Here is a 22,128-nt window from a genome sequence, read left to right on the forward strand (position 1 = left end):
TCTCTGAACAGTGATTAATACCTTAAACTATTAGTTGAATAAGGTTTGGATTTCTCTTAGGAGAAATCTACATCTCAAGAGAAGTTCCACAGATTCTGTATCCTCATCTGTAATAGGGTTTCATCTAAATATTAAAAGAACACAGCACTTGATAAGACTTCAAGCTCTACTTTTTGGTGCAGAGAAGTCTTTTTCTCCCAAAACAGAATCATGCCTATCACTTTTTAGCTGGGATATTTGGATATCTAAATTAAAAGAAGGTCCAATCTACCTCCTATTCCTCACTGTAAACAACTTCTGTAATATTCCCATAGCACTGTATTTTTCCATCCCCTAAGATTAGATGGGCTTTTAAGATCAATTGAACTGCTTCCAATTATTCTCTTGTTGTGAATATATTTGGCAAGGCTCCAACTACTTGGAAAAGTGTAAATTCAAAATGCATTACAGCCATATCAAATCTGCATTATTGGCACTGAACCAGAGGACATGGGTGAGTCTTGTATCTGCATGTAATGTATTTCTTTTCTTTTAGTCCTGGCCAGTTGATCTTTGTTTCTGGTGAGAGTGACCCAGACACTCAAGATATCTGTACTTTCAAAACTAAAGAATTTGCTAGAACACTATCAAAGTAATACGTTGTCATTTGGTCCTAATCACTTTCATGGCAAGTAAGTGTTAAGTGACAAAAACACAGATCTTTGCTGTACTGCAGCTGCCTTCCTTGATTGAATAAAGGCTACCAGAATGCTACCTCTCTCTAGAAGACGACTGAAAAAAGATTGAAGTGCATTCTCCGTCAGCTGCATCTCTACTACCAACTGCTACAGAGTTTTCAGACTTGTCCTATGAATTGCACGTAAGGTCTTCAAATAGTAAATATCCAATAAGTAAGATTTCTTTAGACTTTGTGTTATAAATTGTATCAATCTGTCCAAATAGCCTGTTCCTCCAAGGATTAGGCCCACCACAAAATCTGATCTGCCAATTCACTGTTCCATGTTCACTTTAATAATGGATCAAATCCAAACAACTCAAAAGGCCAAGAGTTTGGATTCCAACCCTGAGTGCAGTACTGTTCATCTTTCAACTGCCTGTATGTGTTGCAATGTGAGAAATTCAGTTACAACAGATTAATTTAAAAGTTGTTTTCCCCCCTCCATTTATTTTTAAATCTTAAGGATGTGAATACTAGCGCATCACCACTGGAAAACAGCAAGCTATCGTTCACCAGACTTTTCCTTAAAAGTCACCTGTAAACAGGATAGAAGGGGCTAGAGAGATCTGAAAAAATAATAATAAATACCTTTAGAGGATGCTACCCATTTTCTTATTTTTTTATTAGTTTTAAATTAGAGGCCTTAATATTGTACTTTTAACTTTTCTCAACTATTATTTGTGTCAAGGTAGTTGTTTAATCCAAGAAAGTTTTCCCACTTTCCATCTTCCAGCATAAAAAAGTTTTAAATATGGCATTGTTCTCTTTTGGTAAATAAAGGGGAAGGAAGTTTACCTTGTTTCTCTGACCACTGGTAGAGGAATATCTAATTTGCCCAGTGACAAACCACATGCTTCGCAGATGGCTGAAGAGTGAAGTGAGACGAATAGTAACACAAAAACCTCAGTTGTTTACAGAATGTTCAGTTTAATCATTTTATCAAAGTTCTGATCGATTGTTGTAAAAATGTAAAAAAAAAAAAGGTGGAACTAGTTCAAGCTAATGCTGTACATATGAAACAAACAAGTTAAACCATCAGAATGAAAGACCAGCAGAAGGAAGTTCACACCTATGTCACTCAGGGGACAGTAAATCTTGACAGACATGCCCCACTTCTAAACAAGCATTCTGAAGCTGCCATTTAGAGACAAAAATTCCTATGATTTTTCAAAGCTTCAGAACCAGACACTTTTTTAATATTATATATAAATAAGCAGTGTTCAACAATGACAATAACTCAAAGAATTTTCATGAAAGCATACTCCCTTCCACAAAGGCAGACATGTCCCTATGATGGCAAAGGAAGTTTAAACTAAGATGGACAGCATTTCTCTCCATTTGTTTCAGTGGATGCACTATTTTGAGCACTGTGTTTAGTATATACAACTGGTCGGCCTTTCCCAACAGTTCCCGAACAGTGGCTTGAGATACCACAGCTTTTTCCTATGATTATGTGATATGTTTTAACACTTGGCATTGGCAAATGTTTATACTTTAATGGCTTACACGACAGACTAAAATTCAGTGTAAGTGTAACTTTAGTTCCTATGCCAATGGGGTCTGGGGTGGGTGAACTGCACGGTCACTCCCCTAGGAATAAACCTCTCTAGTGGCTTTCCATTCGGCGGGAAACTCACTATCCCAGGGCAGAAGTTAGCAACTAAACCTACCTATCAAAGTTATAGGCAAGAAGTGCTGGAAACAAGCGAATAATATGAATACAAAATATTGCTATTACAAACTCACTTACCCCATTGTATTCATAGATCTCAAAGCACTTTAAAATGGGAATCACTCTTATGCACCTTTGTATAGATGGGGAGACCGAGACACAGGACTTGTCCTAGATCACTGTGGAACAGCTGGGAATAGAACCCATGCCTAAGGGATTGGCACATTCAGGTTAGGAGCTTCTTAATATTTAGCAAACAGAAAATTTCTTGATTAGATTAAAGTTAGAATAAAGAGTAAGTGGTTGACGTGGAAACTTTTTCATCTGCCCCTAAGACTGGGCCCCAGAGTCAGCAGCACTCTGCTGGTAAGAGTGAAGCACATTAGAGAAGAAAGATTCAAGTGTATTTTAACATGAAAAGCCCAAGATGATTGAGTTAATTTACCAGCCACAACTACATTTAGCTATCACTGAGCTTTTCAATACATTTTGAAACTTATCTAAGGACAACCTCAAGGTTTTCCCAATGAAGCCTATGAGAAACTTTCCATTCAGTTCAAATTTCCTGTCTTTTCATGCAAGCTTTCATACAAGAAGAGCCATTCACTAGCAAAGAAAATTTTGAAACCACTAGTTTGAATAAATAACTTAAAACCCCCAAAATAAATCTACACAATGTTAGATAGACGTTAAAGGAAATCTCCGGTGTGTTTCTATTGCTACAAGTTTCCAGCGTAAGGGAAATAATGCTCATTCCTTTGTGGGACTATCATCCCTATTCTCATAAAAGCTGCCACTTTTTAGAAAGGGAGAAAATTACTGCTCACCTGGGCAAGGGTCCTTTCTGAACACAATGTTCACGTGTGACAGCAACAAGAGCTACACTAAGTTTTTACAAATGTAGGCTACCTACACATTTGTAGGTAGCCTAAATCTACAAAAGCATAGCCAATTGCTAATATAGGGTAATAGTTAATGTGGAATTTTTTCTTCCATCCGTGACCCTCAGTTATACTTGACAATATGTTTCCTATATTACTCAGGATGTAACAAGTAAATACCATGCTACAAAAGCTCAGATTTTCCTTTAACTCCTCCCAAAGTATGTAAAGCCTACTTGAGGGTTTTGGATCACGTAGGTAAATCTATCATAAAATACTTACTCAGTACTGAAGAGCATCTTCTCTAAAGGAGAGAAAAATAGTATCGGAAGCAAAATATCCTTTTCAAAATGCAGTCAGGAAAGTTCTGGTTCGTTTTATGCTGGTGTAAATCTGGAATATTTCTAATTAAATTAATAGCATTAACTCCATGTTTTCACCTGCACAGTTGAGATGGGAATTCAACCCAAAGATTAGTTATAGAACTAAATGTCTCTGATTAGCATTGACTTATTTTGGAAGGTGATTTTCTCCAACGCGGTCTTTTTTAATTAGCTGGATATCTTGTTTTGTCTCACTAGAGACTGGTAACTGCAGAACATCTCAGCAGGCTGGAGCTCCACAAAACTCCTCGTCCTGGAGTGAAATTTTTAGTTCCCTGTGGCTTCAGAGCACCAACAAGTTCTGTCACTGTAAAGCTGGCAGAGTGTCTGCCGCACAACGGAATCCCAGGTTTGAAGCAGAACTATCAGGAGTGTTTTGACTGCGGGCTGCACAGCGATACCTGTAGCAATAGGACTAGACGATGAGAAGAAAAAAGAAGTCACTTAAGTGCATATTACAGCTTGTCTCTATGTCTACATAAGTAAGGGCTGGTTAGACTAATATCCCAGAGCATTTCAATTGCTGATGATGTTTGCTACTGACTGACAAAGATCACAGTCAAGCACCAGGCTGATGGGGAAAGGTTGGAAAAGCCTATTGGATGGAAGAGATGAAACTCAAGGAGAAATTCTGACAGTTATTTGCAAAAAACCAGGAGTACTTGTGGCACCTTAGAGACTAACACATTTATTAGAGCGTAAGCTTTCATGGGCTACAGCCCACTTCATCGGATGCATTGAATGGAACATATAGTAAGAAGATATATATATACATACAGAGAAGGTGGAATTTGCCATACAAACTGTAAGAGGCTAATTAATTAAGATGAGCTATTATCAGCAGGAGAAAAAACACTTTTGTAGTGATAATCAAGATGGCCCATTTAGACAGTTGACAAGAAGGTGTGAGGATACTTAACTGAAGGAAATAGATTCAGTATGTGTAATACACAAAAACAGACTCCAAGGAGAAACTGCTGATCTTGAATTAATATGCAAACTGGACACTATTAACTTGGGTTTGAATGGAGATTGGGAGTGGCTGGGTCATTACACATATTGAATCTATTTCCACATGTTAAGTATCCTCCCACCTTCTTGTCAACTGTCTAAGTGGGCCATCTTGATTATCAATACAAAAGATTTTTTCTCCTGCTGATAATAGCACATCTTAATGAATTAGCCTCTTACAGTCTGTAAGAGGCTAATTAAGATAGATAGATAGATATAATCTTCTTACTATACGTTCCATTCAATGCATCCGATGAAGTGAGCTGTAGCCCACGAAAGCTTATGCTCAAATAAATTTGTTAGTCTCTAAGGTGCCACAAGTACTCCTTTGCTTTTTGCGGATACAGAATAACATGGCTGCTACGCTGAAACCTCTAATAAATTTGTTATTCTCTAAGGTGCCACAAGTACTCCTGGTTTTTTTTGTTTTTTTGTTTTTTTTACAGATACAGACTAACACGGCTGCTACTCTGAAACCTGACAGTTATTTGAACACTTGGTTACCCTTAATCCCACTCCACCTCCCGCCCCCATCTTTGTATATTTTGTTGAAGTTCTTCAGGACAGGGAACTAATAAATTGACTCTGTTACAAATGCAGCAAGAGGTACACCGGGAATAATTACCTACCTCAGATGTACTGAAAATGAAGGACAGTTTGTAAACTACTCTGAAGATTAAAAGCACTGTTATTTATGCAGTGCCACAGGAGGCTATGATGCTTTAGTCAGCAATACAGTGCTTACAGATACAAGCTTAATGGGGTTCTTGCAACAAATTTTTGGTGGCCTCAGAGTACAGCCACCAAACTCTTGCTGGTGATCACTCTGACAATTTTTCCTAAAATACTTAATTAACCTTAGGAAAAAAATAATAAATATGCACATATACACGTCCAAATCATTGTAATTTATTTATACAGGGTTTTTTTTGCAGACTCAATAATAAAAACAATGTACAGTTGTCTCTGTTCTTTACAGGACCTAAACAGAATAGAAACACAAATAAGGTGCTTTTCACAGTCTTGTCTTTTTTTCTGGTTGTTTGTTTCTTTTGCTTTTTTTGATTGCCCCCCTCCCTTTTTTTAAGACTTGCTAGCTACTAAGTCTGTTATGAAAAGTGATATTAACAAACATACAAATGTCACTTTTCACAGCAGACTTACCCAGTCCCAGCAAGTCTGGGCACAAATTAAGTCCTGGATGGGGAGGTGGGTACGGAAGCAGAAGGGGCTGGGGCGATGGGGCACTGGGGGAGGCAGCAGTGGTCGAAAACCGGATGCCTGGCAACCCTAATTAATATTAACTTACTGAGAACTGTAATACATTTACTTTAGATGAAATACCATAAACAGTAGTTGCACAAGCTTAAAGTATATATACATCAATATATTTAATGCAAGTCCATTTCAGAATGCAGTTCAGTGTATATTCCAATATACTTTTTCTTGCACTTTTCAGTTGTTTCCAGTATAGATGGCGTTTACGCTATTCTGCAGATTTTTAGTCAAAAAATGAAAATCTGAAAAGATTAGTAACTAATAGATCTCTCCCTCTATTCCCCTTTTAAAAAAATCTGTATTCCATGCATTTGAAGAATTGAAAATTCTGATCATGTGTGAAGAACTTTATAGGTCAAATTTAGAATTGCATCCTGCCTCTCTCCCGTGCTGCCCCCCCCCCTAATTTCCAACATAAGACTGAAACATACTTAATAAGGCACAGATTAGATTCTAGTGTAGCACTTCATGGTTTGGACAATGAAACAGCGATAAGATCAGACAAATATTTCTCAGTTTAACCCAATCAATGTAGCTGTACAACATAATATTTGACAGTAAGAGTGCAAACTAGCCTTTTCTCATTGCACAAGATTTGTCGTCAAGGCATTCTATTATTCTACTTTTTCTCTTTGTATCGAATAAAACTGATTTAATGGGGCAAAGGGTCTTGATACATAAGGAGGATCTGGAAGTGAAAGGTACTGACATCTGTCTAAAAAAATCCTATTGACCATGACTGAATGACATCCTGAGGAAAAAAAGCAACTGGACTGAAGACCATCTTATGTTCTGGTATTCCTGTTGGTAGTCTTTTTAGGGATACCTATACTCTGATATAATCTATATTGCATCTTATATTGCTGTCACAAACATTTTCATTTAAAACAAAACCACTGGGATAGATGGTTCAGCTGCCTCTCAGAAGTTCTTGGGAAGCAATGATTTTGCGCTGACTGTTTCCTCTCTTGCTGGCCTGATTTCAGAATAGGCTGCAATTATGTGGAAGTTCCCCTTTAGGAAAGTAAGAGGAGGAACTGTTATTTCAAATCTTTCTGATATGAGGGAGGCAGCACAGGATTATCCAGCGTGACCTACCCTCTCAGACTCTCTTTAATGTGGCCCCTCTGCTGGGACTGAAGCACATTGGTAAGGAACTGTCAAAAGCTTGCACTGCTAATTCTGTACCTGTTCTGTGCATAACAGGTTTGAATCTTCAGTGGTGGCAGTCAGGAATGGTTCACAAGCACTAAACAGTCAATGGAGACGATGCAAGGATTGACACACATACACACAGTCCCAAGTCAGTGGTTTCCAGTGTAGATAACTTTTGTGTTATACTGCAGATTTTTTAGTCCAAAAATGAAAATCTGAAAAGATTAGTAATTTATATATCTGTTTTGTGTGAGCACTGTCTCAACAACATACGCAGGCTTACCACACTTACAGTCCAACAAAAGGGATCAAATTCATCCCAGGTGTAATTCGCTCCACTAGCATCAAGGATAAATTTGGCCTAGAGTTTTTAATGGAAGGGCCACCAGAAATTATTCAGAAAGGATTAAATGAACTTCATTACGGTTAAACTTTAGTCCCTCACCTTGGACTACCGATTTAAAAAGATAAACTTCCACTCCAGTTCGTATTTTCAGTTAGCAGAGAGTAAGAAACTTGCAGCAATTAGCATAACACAAATTTGAATAAGTTGGAGAGATTTCATTTCAGCACCTTTCAGATTTCCAGCACGCAGTATTAAATAATATGAAGTATGTTTTACTTCAGTTTAACAAACTGTAGGTACTGAAAATTTTTTAGCTTTCCCTCTTCCACTACACCATTTATTGGACTTTGCATTTTGCTCCCTTTTGGAGAATAAATTCACTGAAAGCATGATTAAAGCTGCAAAACTATGATGTTAACTTGGGACAGGCAAAAGGAGTTATTTGTAAAAACGTAGGTCAACACAAAAACTAGGGGTCTTTATCTACCTCTTCCTATCAAGTAGAACACTCCTCACTTTTTGGAAACATTAACTCTCAAGTGACAAATATTCTAGAAGCATCTGCAGAAAGCAGAGGTAACTGGTTGTGTTTATATACAGACACTTTAACAATGGAATAGGATCTCTCCACCTCTCTCCTTATAATGTTCAAATAGTGAGAGCATTTCAAACATTAATGAAGTGTGCCTTAATATTGAAAACTGAGAAGTCCACATTCATGAATTGCAATATGCTTAGAACAGTTAATATTTTGCATTTACCTTTGGAGATGCTAATGATTTTCCTACATACACTAATTAAAAATGTGATTAAACTGGCAGGTGTTTAAAAATGACATTATGGGATTCCTTTGTTCATCATCTTCCTTCCAGATCAAATGTGCTTGTTTATGACATTTATAAGAGTTGCCCCTTTTTGATCCAAGTGGCTAGTCAAATTTTGGGGCCCTGGGGACATTTCAGTTAGGAGGAGAAATTGGCAATACTCATATTTCTTTGATGCAATCTTGTTTATTTACAAGGAATGTCTGAAGTCCTAGTCTCTGAACACAGAAGGAATCAAATAGCAGGAAATTTCTTCTTTTGCTCACAGAGCCAACAACAGCCTTTTCAGCTTGCACCCTCTCCCCAGGTGTCTTCCAGGTCATACACAGTCCTTCCAGCTGCTCCTTTGAGCTGTCTGTATCCCTCTGGTCCTCTGTGTTCTGTCTTCCCTCCTCTCCCTCTGTCCCTCCCACACACCCACTCCCCACTCCTCTTTGCCTAAAACAATATTCAACAAAACTTCTCGGGCAGGTTCAGATACTCCTTGTGTCCTAGGTGGGGGCTTATCCTAACAGTTATTTCAACTGCAAGGTGCATTCATGCCTATCAATCTCAATGATGTTTTAAACTCAGCCTGTAAAAAAGATTTCACCCAGCTCACAACAAAGATGTATTTTCCCCCCTGCACTGCCAGCCCTGCAAACGCAAACTGTTTTTTATTTCAGGCTCAACACCCCTTCCAGGAATGTAGGTTCCACAACTGGCATTTAGTTTGATCTAATGCGTGAGCCAAAAATAGAACCCAGTTCACACCACCATATAGCCTTGCAGTAAAAAGAATGAGAGTACTAAAAATATATCCAAGAAGTTTCATTTTCCCCCAAGAGACATGCCTACGATGAGAATCCTTTGATTCCCTGCAAAATGTCATGCAGAACAAGTTCTGTTGTACCTAGCAGCATGAGCTGTAGCTCATGAAAGCTTATGCTCAAATTAATTTCTTAGTCTCTAAGGTGCCACAAGTACTCCTTTTCTTTTTGTGAATACAGACTAACACGGCTGCTACTGTGAAACCATGCAGTAACTTGTGAGTTAGAGGGAAAGATTTTCATTGGTACAACCAGCAAGCCATCTAAAGGCTGCATAGCACTGTAGGACCCTGTATTGATGTACATAGCTCATGGAAGTACACACAGAGTCATTCATTTACACTCTCACAATTTCACAGGTGCAAATGGATTTTGCATGACTGACTTCTGAGTAGCTGGCTTATAAAGCTCATGATGTTAGAAAAAGAATCAGAATTGGAAGGGACCTTGAGAGGTCATCTAATCCAGTCCACTCCACTCAAGGCAGGACTAAGTATTATCTAGACTCAGAGCATCCCTGACAGGTGTTTGTCCAACCTGCTCTTAAAAATCCCCAATGATGGAGACTTCACAACCTCCCTAGGCAATTTATTCCAGTGCTTAGGAAGTTTTTCCTAATGTCCAACCTAAACCTCCCTTGCTGCAACTTAAGCCCATTGCTTCTTGTCCTATCCTCAGAGGTTAAGGAGAACAATTCTTCTCTCTTCCTCCTTGTAACAAGCTTTTATTTACTTGAAAACTGTTATCACGTCCCCTCTCAGTCTTCTCCAGATTAAGCAAACCCAGTTTTTTCAATCTTCCTTCATAGGTCATGTTTTCTAGACCTTTAATCATTTTTGTTCCTCTTCTCTAGACTTTCTCCAATTTGTCCACATCTTTCCTGAAATGTGGCATCTACAACTGGACACAATACTCCAGTTGAGGCCTAATCAGCGCGGAGTAGAGCAGAAGAATTACTTCTCGTGTCTTGCTTACAATACTCCTGCTAATACATACCAGAATGATGTTCGCTTTTTTTGCAACAGAGTTACACTGTTGACTCATATTTAGCTTGTGATCCACTATAACCCCCAGATCCCTTTCCGCAGTACTCCTTTTCCTAGGCACTCATTTCCCACTTTGTATGTGTGCAATTGATTGTTCCTTCCTAACTGGAGTACTTTGCATTGGTCCTTACTGAATTTCATCCTATTTACTTCAGACCATTGCTCCACTTTGTCCAGATCATTTTGAATTTTAATCCTATCCTCCAAAGCACTTGCAACCCCTCCCAGCTTGGTATCATCCGCAAACTTTATAAGTGTACTCTCTATGCCATTATCTAAACCACTGATGAAGATATTGAACAGAACTGGACCCAGAACCGATCCCTTCAGGACCCCTCTTGTTATGTCCTTCCAGCATGACTGTGAACCTCTGATAACTACTCTGAGAACGATTTTCCAACCAGTTTTTTCCAATCAGATAATTTATCAGATCGCTCCATTTTTCTGTGAATGTTACATTTTGACAAAGTGAATTTGTACAGAGAGATTTTGCTATGTCAGACAAGTTTTAGCACTTCCCAGAGGAACCACTGCACAATCATTCATCTGCAAATAGCCATTCTGAGGATAAAACCATCCCTACAGATTCCAGGCCACTTTTTTTTTTTTTTTTGGTAAGATGTTTACTGTCATGTTAGTTTACCAACATTTCCCCACTCTTCTGCTGCTGTGCTGTAGGCTGTGTACCACTTACTACTCTTACACCTCAGAGGTGGCTGCAGTCCCTTGGTACTGTATACAAGTCATTCAGGATCCTTTAGGATGAAGGATAAATTTACTTGCCTATGAAGTCTGTAGAGGAGTTGTCATTCTGATAAGAATTTCTCATCAGAAAAACTCTCTCCCCTCTCCCCCGAAAGCAGATCTGGGTCAACCAAAACATTTAGCTAATTTACATCAAATTTGCTGAATTTTTAATAAAAAAAAGACTCAAAAAATCTGAAAAAAACCAAACCATTTGAGTTTTTGATTTGAAATGTCAGTTTTGAAATTTACTTACATTTTATTAAAATTAAAATACCCTAAAAATATATCAAACAAAACATTCTGATATTTCAGAACAGCCAGAGAACTGGAAAAGAAGTCAGTTATTCACACAGCTCTAATTCTGATATACTTGCAAAACAATCTCTGCTATACAAAATAATTTGTGGTGTTCTATCATCTAAGGAAAGTAAGTAATTTAAGCCTCCAACTTCCATTTTAATTTCTTTGGGACTTGGGCACCTAACTGCCTTGTAGTATATTGAAAACTGTATTAAAATTATAAACCATCACTTTAAATTCTCAGAGTCTTTCCTGGTCCTTCTTTCAGGCCAGGTGCTCAGTGAGAAAACATGTGATCTGGATTTTCAGTCAGTCAGTCAGCAGAGCCAGTCTAGAATAAGGTGGGGGTGAGTTATGCTTCTCTACTGTATGGAGCAGCCTGTTTTCCCTCTGTGTTTTGGTTTGTGTGTGTTAAAGTTCTGGGGTTTAAGAAATAAGTAGTGTCCTGCTACATACTGAAGTGTCCATGTAGACCCTGCAGCCACATGCTAGAAGTTCTGTAGTGCATTTTGATCGACCCCACTCTGAAATGGGAGTAGATCAAAGCATAGCAAAAAACTTTTACTGTGTGGCTATGCCTAAACTTGCAGAGTTTTTGCGCTGTCAGTTTCAACGGTGATAGTGAACCGGTGAAAGAAAAGCGCTGGTTTGTGTACTCACTTACTTCCACAGGCATCAGAGTGTGTTTACATTTGCAGCACTTCCATCACCGATGAGAGCAGCGCACTGAGGGCAGCTATTCCACAGTGCAGCTCTCCATTTTGACGACAGGTCTTGTGGGAAGGGGCGGAGTGATCACGGGACATCCTGGGTCCCTGCACAGCCTCCTCTCCCCAAACACTAATCAGCTCCAGTAGCTCAGCATTGCTCCAAGCAGGGGATTATTTTCTCCATGGAGCAGGCATTGTCACCTGACCAGATCACAGAATCATAGAATATCAGGGTTGGAAGGGACCTCAGGAGGTCATCTAGTCCAACCCCCTGCTCAAAGCAGGACCGATCCCCAATTAAATCATTCCAGCCAGGGTTTTGTCAAGCCTGACCTTAAAAACTTCTAAGGAAGGAGATTCCACCACCTCCCTAGGTAACGCATTCCAGCGTTTCACCACCCTCCTAGTGAAAAGGTTTTTCCTAATATCCAACCTAAATCTCCCCCACTGCAACTTGAGACCATTACTCCTTGTCCTGTCATCTGCTACCACTGAGAACAGTCTAGATCCATCCTCTTTGGAACCCCCTTTCAGGTAGTTGAAAGCATCTATCAAATCCCCCCTCATTCTTCTCTTCTGTAGACTAAACAATCCCAGTTCCCTCAGCCTCTCCTCATAAGTCATGTGTTCCAGTCCCCTAATCATTTTTGTTGCCCTCCGCTGGACTGTCCAATTTTTCCACATCCTTCTTGTAGTGTGGGGCCCAAAACTGGACACAGTACTCCAGATGAGGCCTCACCAATGTTGAAAAGAGGGGAACGATCACGTCCCTCGATCTGTTGGCAATGCCCCTACTTATACATCCCAAAATGCCATTGGCCTTTTTGGCAACAAGGGCACACTGTTGACTCCTATCCAGCTTCTCGTCCACTGTAACCCCTAGGTCCTTTTCTGCAGAACTGCTGCCTAGCTATTCGGTCCCTAGTCTGTAGCGGTGCATTGGATTCTTCCGTCCTAAGTGCAGGACTCTGCATTTGTCCTTGTTGAACCTCATCAGATTTCTTTTGGCCCAATCCTCCAATTTGTCCAGGCCCCTCTGTGTCCTATCCCTACCCTCCAGCATATCTACCACTCCTCCCAGTTTAGTGTCGTCTGCAAACTTGCTGAGGGTGCAATCCACACCATCCTCCAGATCATTTATGAAGATATTGAACACAACCGGCCCCAGGACCGACCCTTGGGGCACTCCGCTTGATACTGGCTGCCAACTAGACATGGAGCCATTAATCACTACCCATTGAGCCCAACAATCTAGCCAACTTTCTACCCACCTTATAGTGCATTCATCCAGCCCATACTTCTTTAACTTGCTGGCAAGAATACTGTGGGAGACAGTGTCAAAAACTTTGCTAAAGTCAAGGAACAACACGTCCACTGCTTTCCCTTCATCCACAGAACCAGTTATCTCGTCATAGAAGGCAATTAGATTAGTCAGGCATGACTTGCCCCTTGGTGAATCCATGCTGACTGTTCCTTCACTTTCCTCTCCTCTAAGTGCTTCAGAATTGATTCCTTGAGGACCTGCTCCATAATTTTTCCGGGGACTGAGGTGAGGCTGACTGGCTTGTAGTTCCCTGGATCCTCCTCCTTCCGTTTTTTAAAGATGGGCACTACATTAGCCTTTTTCCAGTCGTCCGGGACTTTCCTGGATGATAAGTGAGCACTTGCCAAGAAAACAGGAAGGGGAATTTCAAAGTTCCTGGGGCTTTGCAGGAAGGAGGGGTGGATGTCTATTTAGGTGACCGCTCTGCCCGCAACTCCGCTGTAGACACTGTGGGATATCCTGTGGAGGCTAAAAGCTGTGTAAACAGGAAGAACGTGTCTTCACTTGCTCATCACCACAAAAGCATTACCAGTAAGAGCTGTACACCTCTCGTGGAGGTGGTTTTCTTTGTGCGGTGAGACTTCTGAGTTTCACTGCAAAAAGTCATTGGCAAGTGTAGACGCTCCCATGGTTTCTGCACAAAAAAGGGAAACTCCTTGGGAAATTCCAGCCTAAAGGGGTTTGTCTGTGCCATTCACAACATTATGGGCCCATCAGTTATCTGACATTACGAACACCTTCTTCAGATGTTGCATTGCCGTAAAACAATCACTAGTTCTGAATTGAAATTTGATGTCTCTCTGCCTATGAAGGAAAGTCACAAGAACAAGGAATGGGGACAGGCTGCTTTCTAGATGGGTAAATATATTTTACTACTTTGTAGTGGCTTATATTCCAGGATAATAGGCCAAGTAGTGGATTCCTTTGTATAACCAAATTCAGTGCAGTCAAGTTTTGCCCATTCAGTGTGGAGACACTTCACTGGTGTTTACCTCCATTAACTGTTAAGTGCCTCCACCTAAGGAAAAATTCAAGCTATAGTTCTTGATATAGGTACAAACAATGAACCCAGAGAACGGTTTTTGCCCTGAGCAAAAATACTGTGTACGGTAACTGCCACCATGCTGCAGAGGGCTCTGTGCAACTCATGATATTACAAGAAGCAGCATCCTACTACATTTTACAAGACTATCTGCTTTGAAAATAAAGTGGTTAGCAAGGTTCTCGCTCGCTCTCACACACACACACACACACACACACTCCCCCATCCCCGCCCACACCCTTTGCCAACTCTAAAGGGAGCAGAGGAATCAATTTAAATGGTTTTTAAAAGGCATCTAATAAAGAATTCTTTGTACTATACGATTTTTTGGTCTTAATACACAGCCTACTTTTAACACCTAAAAAAAGACTTGAATCTTTAAAAGCCTTTAAAATGGGTCACATTATTCATCAGTAAAGAAGATTCTATTCCAGTGTTAATTTAATCAAAGCTGCTAATTAACGTGTGACATTGATTTCACCCAAGAAGGAAATCAGTGCAGAAAATGTGACCTTACATTCTCACAGGAAATTTAATCTAATTATGAGGATGATTTACCAGCTGCAGGCTTTGAGAAGGAAAGGAATGGAATGGGTTTGTTTTTAATCTGAATACACAAAGAGGGACATGTTTTTAGTGTAATGTGAACAGAGTTTGGGCCACAGCTGTGGTTCATGCCAGAAGCTGGGAGTTAAATCAATAAGACTTGAAGGGCTATTGTAAGATGGTAGTAATCAAACTCTTCAGAAATAATTTCAAGTCTCTCACTGCTATCCAAGCTGAAAGCTCCATCTCTTACCAGTTTCTCTTCAACAAGCCATCACCCAACACATTCCTGTTGGGTAAAAGCTCTTTCTCAAACTGAAAGTCACACTTGTCACGGATGGTGTACCGTGTATTCTTACAAGTAACAATGAAGATTACTAAAAATGAAAGTAGCAGAGGATGTATTTACACATCAGTTTTACTCTCTGCAGTTGGTAGCAGGTGGGGTGCAGTCAGTTTCACTATTTCCCTCTCTAGTCAGTTAACAAGAGAGAAAATGACTAATTGAAAAGACTCTTAGCAAGAAAGTCTTTTCTGCTGTTTAAGAAAAAAAGAAAGAAAGAAATCCCTAAAGTTTCAGGACATGCTGCTAAAAGGAGGGCTCTATCAGAAAGTGATTTTTTTCATTAGTCTATTTTAAAATATTCAGTTTGATGGCTCCCCTTTCACTCAGATAAGCCCTGGCATTACACCTTGTGGCTATTTATGAAGGGAGCAACATAAATATAATGGTGTTATACAGGGTTGCAACTAGATTTCCGTATGTTTGACATCTTAGTCCTACACTTTGATATACCCTTTTTTCCATATAAGTTTCCTCGCAGGCTGAATAATTTTTCCTGGAAGTATGAAGCAGGTTGGTCAAGCAGTAACTGAGTTATAGGTGATGAAAGTGTAATATGCAAGATACTTCTTACAGTGCACACTTTGGAGAAAGACTAAAAAGTGGTTTGGCTTTAGAAGTTTGAACTCTTAGGCTCAATCCTTCACAACTAGCAGTGTATGGAGTAGCAACACTGGTCTAAGATGGACACAGTGAAAATATTAATAAAACAGCTGGAAATCAATCTATTTTATAGATTAAGAAAATATTTACAAGAAGGTTCAATAAATGCAGCTGCAGAATTCCAGAATAGGGTTAATCCAGTTTCAAAACTCCATAAAACCTTATAAAAAGAAAAGGAGGACTTGTGGCACCTTAGAGACTAACCAATTTATTTGAGCATGAGCTTTCGTGAGCTACAGCTCACTTCAGCGGATGCAAACCTTATATTTGACATAGAGAGAGAAAGAGACTAGTTATTGCCTCTTGTTAAATTCTCTCTGCAAAGAGATGCAACATCACTGGACTGAATGTTTACATGAGATTGAGTAACATTTCAAAAAGGCTTTCACGTGGAATCCATTAATCCCTCACCACAGCATTAGTGAAATGTTAGTCTTTGGGAGGAAAGAACAAACAATGAGTCCCATCATCTCAGACTAACAGCCCTCCCAAACTCTCTGAAGCTCTCTGTTTCTCCATTTGTCATATTCTTGCTTCCAATCCGCTCAAAGCTTTTCTAGTTTTACTATTAGTAAGAAAATTAACACTTTATTAGCCTAAGCCCCTATTGGGACCATCTGCTTCCTCCCCTGTTCCTCTGAGGCTTGTCCACTAAAGCGCTTCCCCTTTTCTTCCGTGTGTGGGGAGCCTATGTAACACAAGGAAAGTTTTTTTGCACCCATTCATCTCAGCAAGCACTGAGTCATTTCAGGATACTGACGTAAGCATAAGCTCTACCAGCATTCTTGCAGCTAACATGGTTTACTGGTGAGGCAGTGTGGTAGGACTGCAGGTGTACACACTTGCAAAAAGGAGTTATGTTCCAGCTTCCCTCACATTGGCCTGGCTCAGCTGGCACCACTCTTACCTCTGAACTTGGTGAGTTCAGCTTCTAAACTAGGATTTAGACTTGAACAAGTGGAAAGCTAGTACAGCCCTAGGGAAAGGGCTTGTGGGGAGGGAAGATGGAGGTGCTACACTGCCATAAGGATGTCATCCTGACTAACTCCGGTCTCTGACAACTGTCCAGAAGCAATCTGAAGACTATATTGCAATTTACAAAATGAGTGAAGGATAATCCTATTTGATGGTTCCAATATTTCCTCTCTCTAATCTTGCATTCTAATCCACAACACTGTGTGCAAGCTACTGAAGAGTCTCCGTAGCAGTCACTTTCACAAACTCAGTAGTACCTGACATTTTTATATTTACCTACACAGTTCCTGCATCACCAGGATCTAACTAACAACTGTGCCTTGAGATGATTGACACATGAAAGGTGCAGTACAAAGCTATTCCTACCCCTTATTTTGCTGAATTTGGGCATAACTTCCCCATCAACACAGAGGCAGAAGGATGTTTAAAAACCAGGGATAATTTAGTTCTTGACTGTGAAATATGCCTATTCACTGTATAGCAGTATAGCTATAACATAGCAAGGCACAGTTGTGTGTGTTCCTTTCTTACACTAATTCCGATTTAAAACGCAGTTTAAGTAATACTATCCTGAACCAATTTAATCTGGAATTGTGGAGCACATGTTTTCAGATTAGGTAGTGTTTTGGTTTTTTTTAATTTTCCTATTTCACCAGTATTTAGTTGATTTAATGCTTACAGCTCCCAAAATGCAAGAAAAATACATGGTAGAGAACTACATGCAAGAAAATTACAGAAGGAACATGAGCATTGGCTACATTCTGCAATTCTGGAAACATGATTATTAAAAAGAAAGGAACATCAGTTCTCTTCTCCAATACTGAATTTTTTACCTTACAGCAAAAAAGGCAACACACTGAATTCTGGAGAATGTTATTTTGCATATTTCCATGACTACTTGCTAATTTTAGCAATGACTAGAGTAATTCTGTGATCAAATGTCATCAGATATTGCTTAAATTACCGTGCTTTATAAAATAAATGGTTTTAACATAGGCACATTTACCTTTTTATAAAATGGAAATTCCAAAAAGTCCATGTTCTCTCAAAAGTCTTAAGAAATAAGATGTGCATTGTCAAAAGCCTTTGCACTTATAAGTACATCTGCTTAACTTGTAGAAGGTTCCTAAACATTAAACATCTCCTAAACATTAGAAAAGAACAGAGAACAACTCCAATAATCCTCTTCTAATTGACTCCTGGGCACAAAAAGGTTTTATTTTAAGATCTGTTCTAAAAAGGAAGGTTTTGGTCAGAAAAAAAAATTATGGAAGCCCCCAAGATCTCTAGTAATATTTGCTATAATAAAAAGATAATCAACCCCCTCTCCCCCGTGCATACAAACCCCTCAAAAAAACACTGAATGCTATGTGTTGACTTCAAGAGTGCATACTGAAAATGGTTGCGAACTGCGAGGAAAACTCTACATACAAAAATGCAAGAACCATAAATGACACCATCCTCTGGAAGAGAAGATAGGTTTCGGTTCCTCCAGTGATAACAATCATTAAGGTCTGGAATGGAATGGTACAGGACATAGTACAATGGGGTCTCCAGAGTACTCAGGAGAGCACACATGATATGTGGGAAGTACCGGCAGTTGAGGACTTTACCAAATACTGTCCTGTAAATGATGGAACAGTGAAGTAACCTTTACGGACTCACACTGCAATAACTTTGCAAGCCTGGATCTGACAATGTTTGCAAAAAGTAAATTCTCTTTTTGCAAGCTCTCATGCCAAGCCAGAGTAAAATGGTACCATACAATATTGGTTTGGTTAACTTTGTAAGAGGCTGTTTGTTGTACTGAATAATGTGGAGCGTCTACAACCAAGTTCGCATCACGTCAAACCTAGACATTCCTAGAAGTGGCATCAACTAGACCAGTAGGTGGAGATCAAGGACAAAATTGGCTACTGTCTCCTATGGAGATGGGACAGCTAAATTCTGAGATCATGTCTCTAGATGTGGAAAACTGGTACTTTATCACCTCTGGTAATATGGGAACCTGACTTTGCTTCATTGAGATATTTACATATCCTTTCAAGGGTACTACCATGATAATTATCTGAGCAATTAAAAAATGTAACCATATAATGTTTATGCAGTATTTTTGAACTATTCCTGTGTACCAAGTATCAGGTTCCTATTATATATTAATAGCCTAATATATTTATTTCAGCTTAGTCTCATTAGATAATCACAAATAAATGTAGACAAAAATAGAAAGCAGTAATTACTAACAACAACCTGATAGCTAAACCAGTGAAGTTTGCTGTGGGTCTTTTAGCTTTACCTTATGGCACATATAGGATCCACCTTTCTTCACTCTGTCAGTCCCTGATGAGGGCCCTTTCTGTGGATGGAAGGACACCAGTTACTTTTCTTCTGAAAAAGAGCAACAGCCAATTACAGGGTAAAGGTACAAAGTGGTAAGAGCAGGAAAATGGAAGAGGAATGACCACCAGCATTCAAAACAAACAAACTGCAGCTGTTTCTGAAACCAGAGAAGCTTGAAATAATTGCATTGCAGGAGACTGGAAGCCAGGACAGAGTAATTGTTCTGATTTCACCACTGTAATAAGTACTTAAAATTCTAATCATTGTTCTACCTGTCAAGAGGGCAGTGTGCTATCTTGTTTCTTTAAAGAAGCTCATAATATACTGTAACAAGCAGAATGACAAGTGTGAAGAGTAATGATGTTGAAGAAAGATATGAAAAAAGCTCCGCTGTTGCAGAATTCCCATAGGAGACAAGATCATAATCTTCACCTGTCATTTACACTGTACTGCCTCTCTCCCCATCCACATGTCGCATGGAAGCAGCTGAAGAGTTCAGTGCTTTCTGTGAGGCCCAGTGTGGCCCTTGTGTAACTGTATGGGCCTGCAATTAAAGGCATGTTTTGTGTGCACACATTTTAGGAAGGGCAGGCCCACAATGTCTTCTCATGCAGACTTTAATTTCACAATCCCTTATGAATTCCACCCCCACAAGTAAGAAGGGTTGCCCAGCCATTAGAACAGGGGGCTGAAAGTCAGGAAACCAGAGTTCTACTAATGGCTTGACTACATTCTCAATATGGGAATCTGGGCACATCTGTGCTTGTCTCCCTTAGCTGTGAAATGGTTACCATACTGCTCGCCTGCTTTTGTAAGTATTAACTAGCTAGTGCATGGGAAGCACTTTGAAAACCTGGAAGAAAGGCATTACAAGATACAAGCTACTGCTGCGTTTTATATTTGTCTACACCACTAATTTATACACAGGCTACTTCCAAAGGGAAAATTTCCCAGAAGAGTCCAAGTAAAAGTTGCTCTCTCTCCTTCACATGAAACTCCACCTCTAGGCAGGAAGAGCTTTACTATCTCAAACTGGCAAGATATGCAAGAGAATATGTCTTGCTTACAAAAGCTATAAATATTATCTTAAATAATATGTTATGGATTGTTTTGCTGGCATACTGAGCCTAAAATCAGTATCAAAATGAAAAACTTTTACTTGGCCAGGGTAAATGCACTGACATAGACAGGTATTCAGATTCCTGTACCTACTGAACAATCATATATTCTGCAAATTACTTGAAATAGTTCAGTCAAGTGTCTCAGTGCAAGTCTCACAGATAACTCCAAGTAAATGAGGAATTCCTTATGCGGCAGCAAAGAATTTTAAAGTTGGCATGATGTATAAAACAAGGTTCTGTATTTCTAAAGAGAAAAAAAAACAGCGATATACTTAAAAAATGATATTTGTAAAATATCAGGTTTCAGAGTAACAGCCGTGTTAGTCTGTATTCGCAAAAAGAAAAGGAGGACTTGTGGCACCTTAGAGACTAACCAATTTATTTGAGCATGAGCTTTCGTGAGCTACAGCTCACTTCATCGGATGCATGCCGTGGAAACTGCAGCAGACTTTATATACACAGAGAATATGAAAAAATACCTCCTCCCACCCCACTGTCCTGCTGGTAATAGCTTATCTAAAGTGATCATCAGGTGGGCCATTTCCAGCACAAATCCAGGTTTTCTCACCCTCCACCCCCCCACACAAATTCACTCTCCTGCTGGTGATAGCCCATCCAAAGTGACAACTCTTTACACAATGTGCATGATAATAAAGTTGGGCCATTTCCTGCACAAATCCAGGTTCTCTCACCCCCTCACCCCCCTCCCAAAAACCACACACACAAACTCACTCTCCTGCTGGTAATAGCTCATCCAAAGTGACCATTCTCCCTACAATGTGCATAATTAAGGTGGGCCATTTCCAGCACAAATCCAGGTTTTCTCACATCCCCCCCACCCCCATACACACACAAACTCACTCTCCTGCTGGTAATAGCTCATCCAAACTGACCACTCTCCAAGTTTAAATCCAAGTTAAACCAGAACATCGGGGGGGAGGGGTAGGAAAAAACAAGAGGAAATAGGCTACCTTGCATAATGACTTCGCCACTCCCAGTCTCTATTTAAGCCTAAATTAATAGTATCCAATTTGCAAATGAATTCCAATTCAGCAGTTTCTCGCTGGAGTCTGGATTTGAAGTTTTTTTGTTTTAAGATAGCGACCTTCATGTCTGTGATTGCGTGACCAGAGAGATTGAAGTGTTCTCCGACTGGTTTATGAACGTTACAATTCTTGACATCTGATTTGTGTCCATTTATTCTTTTACGTAGAGACTGTCCAGTTTGACCAATGTACATGGCAGAGTCGCCTGTTTTTTTAATCTATGCCGCCTGGTTTTTAAATGGGGAGAAGGGGGACAAAGACCATACAGTAAATTCACCGTAATTCAGTTACTCATTTTTATCCTTACAACTACAGAGGTGGGGTGGGGATTACTGCAGGTTTTTTTTCACTCTAGTAACTAAAGAGGTGATATATAAGCATCTTTCCAAATCTCTTTCCAAACTATTCTACAAGCAATGCCACAGTATAAAATCCAAATTCATCTGTTTCCTGGATTTGGCTTTATTACCAAATAAGCTACAACAATCAGCTCAAACCTTCTCCCCAGACTTGGCTGCTCTTAGGGTTGCTCTGTCAGGACTCCTCCGCACACACCCTAGCTTTTCCCTTACCTGTGAGCCATTCCCACCTCCCTTATAACCACCCACCTGCCTCAATCCATCAGTAGCACTCAACCTTTCTGTGCAGGAACACCACCTGCCAATAAGATGGGGAGTTTAAGGAAAAGACTTCCAGCTTTCTCCACAGCAATTACAGAAATGATTCCCCTCTCTAGTACGGATACAAGAAGTGTAGAGAGCCATATTAGTCTTCATAACACACTTGAAAGGAGGCCCACATACCCTGTGTCTTCAGGAGTTTACACTTTCCTGCAGCTTTTAAACAGT

At 39.7% G+C, this 22,128-nt stretch overlaps 1 protein-coding gene across 9 annotated transcripts in view; it reads right to left on the reverse strand.

Moving 5' to 3' along the window:
* The window catches only part of SUMF1 (sulfatase modifying factor 1), a 328,295-nt gene that overhangs the window by 245,740 nt on the left and 60,427 nt on the right, over positions 1–22,128 (reverse strand). For 4 of the 9 annotated variants that reach the window (XM_073351178.2, XM_073351172.2, XM_073351166.2 and 1 more), the window contains 3 exons: positions 19,070–19,129; positions 17,780–17,826; positions 1,626–4,069 (listed from right to left, as the gene is read on the reverse strand). The exons of 1 other annotated variant lie outside the window; for it this stretch is intronic. In XM_073351178.2, the coding sequence (XP_073207279.1) occupies positions 3,922–4,069; positions 17,780–17,826; positions 19,070–19,129 (255 nt within the window). In that variant the 3' untranslated portion in view covers positions 1,626–3,921. Of the gene's footprint in view, positions 1–1,625; positions 4,070–5,539; positions 5,648–17,779; positions 17,827–19,069; positions 19,130–22,128 lie in introns of those variants that run through there. 4 more of the 9 variants (XM_073351168.2, XM_073351169.2, XM_073351173.1 and 1 more) reach the window with 4 other exon arrangements.

The sequence above is a fragment of the Lepidochelys kempii genome, chromosome 7 (genome assembly GCF_965140285.1).
Source record: "Lepidochelys kempii isolate rLepKem1 chromosome 7, rLepKem1.hap1, whole genome shotgun sequence".
Taxonomy (NCBI): domain Eukaryota; kingdom Metazoa; phylum Chordata; order Testudines; family Cheloniidae; genus Lepidochelys; species Lepidochelys kempii.